This window comes from Pollachius pollachius (assembly GCF_949987615.1).
Source record: "Pollachius pollachius genome assembly, chromosome: 15".
NCBI classification, from domain to species: domain Eukaryota; kingdom Metazoa; phylum Chordata; class Actinopteri; order Gadiformes; family Gadidae; genus Pollachius; species Pollachius pollachius.
In genome coordinates, this window is record NC_136948.1 from 11,523,826 (window position 1) to 11,533,825 (window position 10,000).

Below are 10,000 nucleotides of genomic sequence, written 5' to 3' on the forward strand. Positions count from 1 at the left end.
GTTTAGTTAATTTCTGGCAGGAGCTAAAACACAAGTCAGTATGACAGGGACAACTAACATAATGATAAAGGAAGTCTAATCATAAGATTTAGACGACATGGCACGTTGTGTTATGAAAAGAAAATACAGTAGACCTTATTTCACAACGAGGTAACTGTAGTTTTCTATAAAGTACTGACAAAAAGGACGTGGAGAAAATATCGAAAGTCTCTCTCTCTCTCTCTCTCTCTCTCTCAACCACACCCCTGGCAGGGGGGGGGGGGGGGGGGGGGGGCGTGCGTTCGTGTGGGTGTGTGTTGAAGCCCCGTCTCCCCACAAGGCGAAGATGGTTTGCTGAGGAGACAGTTCAGGCACTGAACGGGCCCCTGATCGGGTCCCTTGGTCTCGTTTGGCAGGTTTATGTGTATATGACCCAAGAACACGGCTGAGAAATGCCCAAGGTGCTGAACTTCAACTTGGCGACAGCTGCAGAAACTCGAGACCCCGGTGTTTAAATATAGAGCCGGAATATCAGGAGCAGAGTTTGCCTGCCTGCACACTTTCTCAATGACGTCCATTCACATACTAATGCTGTGCGCAGCTCATACTGACTCTCAAATACAGCCACCAACCGAACAATGTTGTTGTTGTTGTTGTTATTGTTAGAAGTAGTAGTAGCCTCGTTGCATTCGCAAAAGTGGCAGTTTCTTGCTACTAACTGACTGTTGTTATTTTTTACTGTTGCTGTTGTGGCTAAAACGGTATTGTCCATTTTAATATTTACAACAGCAGTTGCATTTATATCAGGAAAAGGCAAAAGCCACTATGTATTTGCGGGACAAGTCTCCTGTTGCTATTTTGTTGACACCATGGAACTAGTGCGCTATCTTGCGGTGGCAAGAGAGTATTACATGCAATTGTCGGTTCCCAGCTCTAAAATTCGAGCATCACGTTCATATTTTATGCATGCCATGATTCCTAAATCCATACCGAAATGTAGGCTATAATAACGCAAACAGATTGCATGTAGCAATACTAATAATAATGACAATTTTTGCATATTGTCATAACAGAGAATTTTACGAGAAATATCAATTAACGGTCTGCTAAAATAGATATTAGCGAAAATGAATTCCATAAAGAAAGTATTTTTGCAATTCAAATAGCCTGATACATATCCCAGCTTACATAGACCTACGTAAAATTAAAATAGGCCTATATTAATCAGCTTATCCATCATACGACACTATCTCTTTAAAGATGTCGCAATGAGTGAAGATATAATAATATAAGGTTTACAAAGATGGAATCAGCGTTCACGTGTCAAGCTGCACCCCGCCTTCATATACTCCCTGAGTCTCTGTCTCCATCTAGTGGCTAGAATTTAGACCTGCATGCTCCGCAAGCTGATTTACTTACACAAAATCATATGGGAATATATTTAGCCATTATAAATTAATATTTGTCTATTCATTGGCAAATCATGAATGTTTGATATGTTCTTACGGTTGTCGCTAGTTCTACTTACATAGCAGTTCTGTGTGGTTTTTTTCTTCAATCATTTTTATAATAGTAGGCCTAGTCCTATTCAGCCATAAAACCTACTCGTTCTTACTCTGCTAAAATGTATGATGGAGGATCAGAAATGAATGACTCGATACACAATCGTGATTTAAAACGCAATCAGGCTAAATAGCGCAAAGTTGATTCTTCTCTCGTACCTTATTTGGGAGGCAGCATGGTGTGCATTGTGTGTTCTGTCAATGAAGTTCTCCCAGCGTGCGAGCGGCGACCAGGAGGCTGCAGACTCCGTGTTATGAGCAGAGTTTCCCCGCCACAATGCTGCTCCTTGAAGCTCACCTGGCGGCCCGCACCTCTCCTCTCGCGGAGGATAATTGTTGGACGAGGGGGCGGGGAATTGACTGTTCAATTAAACCTTATTGTGTGAAGAAAGTATATCGATGATGATCTGCGAGTATTGATTGACTTTGCCGCGCTCGCGGGAGCCACGTAATTGCGAAATCTCGGCATTCTCGTGACGGCGTGCCGGTGAAAGGACGAGGTGAGCCAGGGTATCGACCCTCGCTTTGCACAATGCGGCTCTTCAAAGGATTAGGAGCCGACTTGAGGCTCGAAATGAAATTCTCGCGCACTTGAGCGCTCGTCAGATTGTAGGATGTTGGTCTAAGTCTGCACAAGTTTGGTGCAGCGTTGCGAACTTTACTGTGTGTGTGTGTGTGTGTGTGTGTGTGTGTGTGTGTGTGTGTGTGTGTGTGTGTGTGTGTGTGTGTGTGTGTGTGTGATACATGTATGTGTGTGATACATGTACGTGAGTAGTCCTATAACACACACAGGCCGAGGCCCTAACATAGACCTAGTACAACAACAACAACAACAACAACAACAACAACAACAACAACAACACATTGTGTGCCAGCATGTTAGGGTTACATTATTCTTCCTGCCAGGCCGCCAAACCATTCGAAGTTTGAAACCATAGGCATATTTACAACATCTAAAGATAAATAATAATAATAATAATAATAATAATATTTTATTAATTTATATTTAGACATAAATAATAACTAGTGTTGAATAAAACACATAGCGACAATGTCATCCAACACATGAAACTTATTGGTCATTATTAATGTCGGATTCATGTTTTAAATATGAACCGGCTGGCCAGGTAGAAACGTCCGGTCTCAGGTCTACAAACAGCCCAGGTCTCGTCCTGAATCCACAAACCTGGTCCTCAAACGTATCTGGTTGAGGACCAGGTGAGTCCTGATTAATCGTTCCAGGCTATATACGGAGCGGAAATGATGCGCAGTAGATAGAAGGTGAAATTGAAGGGTGCATCGCAGAGGTTCCGCTCAGTTAATGAACGACTCTTTCCAACACGATGGGGTTTAATGGAGTTGAATGAAGACGGTTGGGTGTCTGGGTGTTATAAACCTCCAAAATATCGTACAGGCCTCGTTAAGGAAAGAAGATTAAGGAACCTCGTTAAGGAACCTACATGTAAGTTAGTTACACATATATAGGCCTTCAAATACCCACACATTCTACAACAACACGCGTCGATCTGAAAATAATGATGATAAACTGCATGTTTTTTTTAAATGTTCATTTTACATCATGTATGGAAAGCAGAATAAATATATATAGGCTATATCAGCATTTGAAACTGGGTAGGGTCAATTCCAGTAGACTGGAATTGAACAAAATACATTGTGAAAATGCCATCAAATAAAATAAAACCTATTGATTATTATTATCATTATTCTTATTGTATCAAAAACGTTTAAATGTGAAAGGTTGTAACGGCTTGCAACGTAGAACACGGCTGAGAGCCCGTTCTCTGTCCATGGTGCTGAAGCCTCTCATGGCTTCTGTTCCTGACCCAATGAGCTACAGCTGATCTGCTGTATTCATGTCAGAGTATAATGTTAATATAATATTATTCCAGCGCGGGTCCTGAGGGTGTATCGTACTAAAGACATTGAATTGTTTTGCTTGATACAACAGCCTGGTTGTCCAGATGAAGTGAGCCCAGGTGACCGCAAGGGGTCAGCGTTCAGCAGCCTGTCGCTCAACGCGGTCACAACCAGTCAACACAAAGAAACAGGCTGATGAGAGGCCTGCAGACTGGATATGCTGCAGAGGAAAACAATCATGGAAAATCACAAATTAAATGTCTACAATTGTATTTTGCTGTACAAGCCATGCGGTCATTTCAACAGTCGTTGGTTAAATGATTTAAATAAATACATTTAAAAACGAACCAAAAGGCCAGCCGTCATTAAGCCACGCACAAAACAAACACACACACACACACACACACACACACACACACACACACACACACACACACACACACACACACACACAAACACACACTGCTGATATCAAACTCAATAAACTTGAATATTTTTCAAGCATATCTACATTGAGGAGTTATTATAACGCGCATACGGACAATATGGCCTACTACTACTACTACTACTACTAAGCTACTTCTTACAGTAATTACTTATAGGAATAATAATAAAATACAATTATAATGATTTTAATCACAATAATTATTATTATTGTTTTATTATTATTACATTGTTTTTATTATTATAATTATTATTATTATTATTATTATTATTATTATTATCATTATTATTATTATTATTATTATTATTATTATTATTATTATTATTATAACTTAGCATTAAGTATATTGTTATCTCGCGCAAATTCCAAATCTCTATTTATGTTGGCGACGAGCCTCTGCAAGTTGACCCTTTGGTTGAAAAGTGGAGATTATTATTATATTATCTGAGATTCATATGAACATCATATAGCCGAGACATATATATAGAGGTATATAGAGACACAGAAGCATAGACACAGACATTGAAACAGATACCGACAGAGACAGAGACAGAGAGACACAGAGACATACAGACAGATACAGACACATAGAGACACAAACACATAGAGACACAGACACATAGAGACATAGACACATAGATATAGAGACACAGACACATAGATATAGAGACACATAGATATAGAGACACAGACACATAGATATAGAGACACATAGATATAGAGACACAGACACAGAAAGACATAGACACATAGATGTAGAGACATAGAGACAGATAAAGATACAGAGACATAGACACGGAGAGACATAGATACATAGATATAGATACATACAGATAAACAGAGACATACAGATAGACACAGACACAGAGACATAGAGAGCCTGATAAAGACACACAGACATAGACAGAGAGACAAAGCAATACATCACAACAAGGTCAGGAGTTCTGCTCGCATTGGTGTTCCATGTTAATCTCATTTTATATGCTAATAAACCTAATAATATGCCATACCAAATAAATGAAATATGGAAGGCTTTAAACGTGAAGGCCTACTTGACTTATAGATGTAGCTACTTTGAACGATAATGGAAACGACTCCAAACACTAAAATACAAGACTGGCTCCTTATGTCTCTTCAAATGTTAACCTAATATAGCCTATCTAAACGAATCTAACCGACAGACACACGCGTTAACAAAGTTCATGTTGGTGTCCCCCAGACTACTAGTTTCTCTGTAGGGGGGTCCGTGGTCGCCTCTCTCCACCCCCCCCCGACCCCCCCCCCCCCTTTGTTCGGGCGGGGACCCTAGACCCCATCATTAGCACTGATTACTGCTGACCAGTTTGACAACCTTATTGACTGCGAGAAAGACTTTTTCATGCGTTCCCTGCACTTGCACAAAAGAAACGGAAATATTCCGCCATTTTGTCCCCATGATTAGAAAGAAATAGAAAAGAGCCCCATCCTCCCCCTCCTCACAGCCCGCTCCTTTGGCCTGCTGATGAGAGTCAAAGACACTTTAGAAATACAACTTCACCCGATAGAAGCGATATAGGCTATAGGATTAGGGCTATAGGGTTTTAGAACGGGGTGTTTTTACTCCAGTTTCCTCTGTGCTTAATGACATCATAAATAACAAATTCTATTTAATTCTAAGCTAATTTCAGGGATACTTTTTTTCTTAGTAATGCCTAATTTTACCGTGGAGGATATAAGCCGTGTATTAACCGGCTTATAGTATTTCTTTGTTTGTTTCTTTCGAATTTTTTTTAACAATATCATAAGATATTTATCCACTTATTATAATTATCTCGGCTATTTATTATTTCGTTTTTTATTGTGATGCTTGTTTGAAATAGTGTGCCTGTCTCGATATTAAAACTGGAATTTCCTTAGCGTTTACAGTCCGTTTGCGGTTGGCCTAAATATTATATTATTATCTAATATGCCTTAAAGATAGAACCCAGCAGTATTATAGCATAATATGTTTATATATGGTGGTTAATCTGAGTATACTATCACTGGTCTCCTCTGCGGCTGTGCGGCCTCTCCGTGACCCCTCGCGTGCCGTCAGCCCGCATTAGGGCACGGTCGGCGCGAGACGAGCCGCACGGCCGCAGCATCATCAACACAACACGTCTCCATCCCCGTCACCATGGAGACGTAGGCCTATTCGTTCATTTTACAATATCGTGAATCCATAATGAGGCCGAATTAATTAATTGTCCTACATTTGCGTTATCACCTTGAAGAATAAAGCACTAAACTTGCGTTATTTTGTCAACAAATATTTTATTAAGTTATCTTTACTTTTCTTTTTTTACTGAATCACATTTCCACTAAAGCGCACATGCTGACCAGTTAACCTGTGCACACGTAAATATTAAAAACACCAAGCAAATCAATATGAAAACCTAAGAGACAAAGCCAATCGTTTAAATAGGTAAATAAACATTATTTATAAAACTTTTAAAGTAAATTAAAAATATCACAGTCTTTCAACATGAAATACCCACAGAAAATAGCAGGCTAGGCGTTCAAATGTCTTCTTCAGATTCCTTTTTTCAATTCACTCTTGTCTGGAGGCCTCGGTTCCCCCCCGCCCCCTTCAGAGGGATGTGATCCGGGATGTTATCCGGGATGTTATCAGGGATATTCTCCATGCATCGTTTTTAGATTTCTCCGCATGTGGTCAAAGCGAAACAATACCGGAAGGCGGCTTAAGACGGGACTTCCGTCCCTCGGGTTTCTGTCGCCATCGAACGACAGTCGTAGTGTTTGTTTTCCACGCAGGCACTAAGTCTGTTTTAGATTGTCTCTCTTCCTCTCTCTCCTGGTCTCTCTTCCTCTCCCTCATTTATTGCGCGTTAACCGTCCTCCTGACTTGCGGACGGCCTCGCGCGAGGCCGTCAGATGTCACATTCGCTGTCGCTGGACGTGATGGAGATGGCCGAGGCGGCGGCCTTGCTGGACAGGCTGGCCTCGGGGCTCGACGAGTTCCCGAGGCGGTCCGCCGTCCCGTCGTCATCCGCCAGCGACCGCACCGACCCCCCGGAGAGGACCTGCTGCTGGAGCCTGGACACAATAACAACGGTCATTAACACACCGGGTCAAAGGCCACAATCCACCTATGGTCCTGTCTCTGAGTCAATTCAAATCAATTAAATTAAATTCTATATTATTTGTATAGTCCTTGTTCACCATTACAGTGTCAAAGGGCTTAACAGGAAAATATTTATGACACCCCCCTTGACCCCCAAGTCTGGTCTGAACTCCCCTACGGAACCCTGGGCCGTGGACCGGACCAGGGGCGACTCGCGTCCCGTTTACCGGTTCGTTAGGATTAACCGCAGACTTCGGACTCGACGCGTAATCTGATCTCCTGTCTTTAAACCGTCCGAGACAAGCACCACCTTTAGTGAGCGTTTCGGGACGGCGGACCATTATAAAAGATATCCGATAATATACACAACACACAGTTATTAAGTAAGCTCATATTTTATATATATATATATATATATATATATATATATATATATATATATATATATATATATATATATATATATATATATATATATATATATATATAAAAGTAGCTAATAATAATAATTTATAATAATTCTTCTTTATAATTCTTACAATTATTTGGGGAATAGTGACGGTATTTGCCCAACAATAAACGGTCTCCATCTAACATTAGTCGGCCTGTTCCGTGCGTCGTAGAGCCTTTTTTTAGCCAACAGGAACAAAACACACTGTTCCCCTGATCTGGTGATACATAGCCACAATAGCCATTGAATCACGGTTTGGTACATCATGTTTAGCATACATCATACTACAGTTACACTGGCTCTATTTATTCAAGACCAAGGGGGATTCAGAACGGTTCTGATCAAGTTCAAACCAGAAACGGGTGGTTATTCATCTTTATTCGAGGCTCGACCGGTGACGGTTATCGGTGTCGGTCGGTTAACATAGGATGTAAGATACAGGCGGAGGATAACCTGGCGATAAACCACAAAACACCACAACATAAAGGCGCTTACCGGTTCTTGGCGGCCGCCGCTCGGTCTCTTTGTCTCCGGTTCTTGAACCAGTTCCCCACTTGTGTGGGGGTAAGTCCGGTGGCCTGGGCAAGCTCCCTCTTTTTACTGGGGTTGGGGTAGGGGTCCTGCAGGTACCATTCCCGTAACAAGTGTCGGGTCCTCTCCTTGAAGCAGTGGGTCTTCTGCTCGCCGTCCCAGATTGTGCGGGGCAGCGGGAACTTCTTCCGCACGCGGTACTTGTCCACGGGCCCCAGCGGGCGGCCCCGCAGCTTCTCCGCCTCCTGGTAGTGCGCCTCCAGCCACAGGGCCTGCAGCTTGCTATGCGAGTCTTTGGTGAACTTGTGGTTCTCCAGGATGTGGTAGAGCTCCCGGAAGTTGCCGCTGTGGTAGGCCACGATGGCGCGCGCCCTCAGCACCGCCTCGTTCTTGTTGAGGACCTCGCAGGCGGCCGGGGCGACCGGCAGGGACCACAGGAAGCGGCCGAGGCGCTCGATGTCCCCGCTCTCCTCGAGGGTCTCGCAGACCCCCGCGACCTGCTGGGGGCTAAAGTTTAAGATGGGCAGCTGAAACATGGAGGCTGAGCGTGTCCCTTCCTCCTCCCGTCGCTCGTGCGTCGCACTCCTCCGTCCTCGCGCGCCTCCTCGGGTCGAACCTCCGGTCCGAACGGATCGGATGCTCTGTTACATTCGGTGAGGAGCGAGTCGCTCCGGCTCACTGCTGCATCCTCCTCCTGCTCAACTCGGTGGGCGAGGGTCGAGAGTACAAGAGCATCACGACTCGAGCCGAGATGTTTTTTGAAGGGGAAAAAGACAGTCGCCCTCGCTGCTGATTTTCTATTGGACTTGGCAGATTGGCTGCGCGGTTGCCATGGATGCCCGTCAATCACTGTCAAGTTGAGCCTACCAATCACGCGGAAGGAGCGCCAAGATATCTCGGCACCTCCCAGTGCTCGACTGCACTTTTAAACCGCAGCCTAAACATTTTGACCTTTGCTTTATGTCTTCAAACATTTAATTGGCTTCCGTGTGTCCCAACACCTCTTCTTTGTGTGCGGTGTTACCGAAACACAGCTCCCCGCTCTCCTGAAGGGCCGGACAACATGGACGCTCCTAAAATAGACCCGGCAAAATCCTGGATACATTACATCCTAGGAGCACGTTTCGGTTTAGAATTTTTAAAATAAGATTATTGTATTTGTATTATTATTTTTGGATAGGGAGAGATAATATTTGTGGGAGGTCCGTGCCTAATGTGGAATGTAGGCCCACAGCGTAGTAAACAGAAAAACGGTAAGAAACACAAATACCAGGACAGTAGAGTACTTTCCTTATTTTAACTGATCCACGAGGAGTAACGAGGGGACCGCGGGACTGGGAGGCTGAACCCCCCAACCTGAACCCCGCAACCTGCCCAAGGAGCGGCTCGGTCTTTCGCACCATCGGTCCACGCCAAAGAGGGTGGAGTGCCTAAATGTTTCCGCGAAATATTAGGCTATATATTTGTGGATCGAATTCAGATTCCATTGCCTAGCTGGGCGGGTTAGGATCATACACACTCCGTTTTGTGCACTGGCGGGTTTAGAGAAGAAGAGGGGGATAGATGGCGCAGATGGTTTGAAGTGTCGCTTCACATTATTTCATGGCTGGATACAGTGGAAAGTTCATTCTGACGGAAAAGCCTGATATTATTTTCACAGCATCTCTCTCTCCCTCTTTCTCTCTCTCTCTCTCTCACACACACACACACACACACACACACACACACACACACACACACACACACACACACACACTGGTGTGTGTTCAACCGAGTGCCTCCAGCTTCTATTGCATGAATTATAGCCTCCTCTTTCGGCTGAGAGAGGCCTGCCTTCTGCGCAAGAAGATGTTCATTTTATGATATTTGTGAGAAAATAGTATTATCTCCAATGTGGGCAAATTATATTTTATTATAAATGTTTCCCAAAAATCAGAGTTGTTGAATGTGTCGAGTGGGCAGGTGGTCTGAGCACTGAAGCAGCAGACGGATTAAGGCGATTTAAGTTCTTACTAGTAGGCTCGGTATTCATAAATCCATATTATTATGGG

At 43.4% G+C, this 10,000-nt stretch overlaps 1 protein-coding gene across 1 annotated transcript; it reads right to left on the reverse strand.

The window, feature by feature from the left end:
• Nucleotides 1-6,773: 6,773 nt before the first annotated feature.
• LOC307086607 (homeobox protein SIX6) lies at nucleotides 6,774-8,485 on the reverse strand (the record flags this gene model as incomplete). Its single annotated transcript, XM_079751873.1, has 2 exons — nucleotides 6,774-6,939; nucleotides 7,914-8,485. 2 exons carry the CDS (start codon nucleotides 8,483-8,485, stop codon nucleotides 6,774-6,776), a joined length of 738 nt encoding a protein of 245 aa, XP_079607999.1.
• Nucleotides 8,486-10,000: the final 1,515 nt, after the last annotated feature.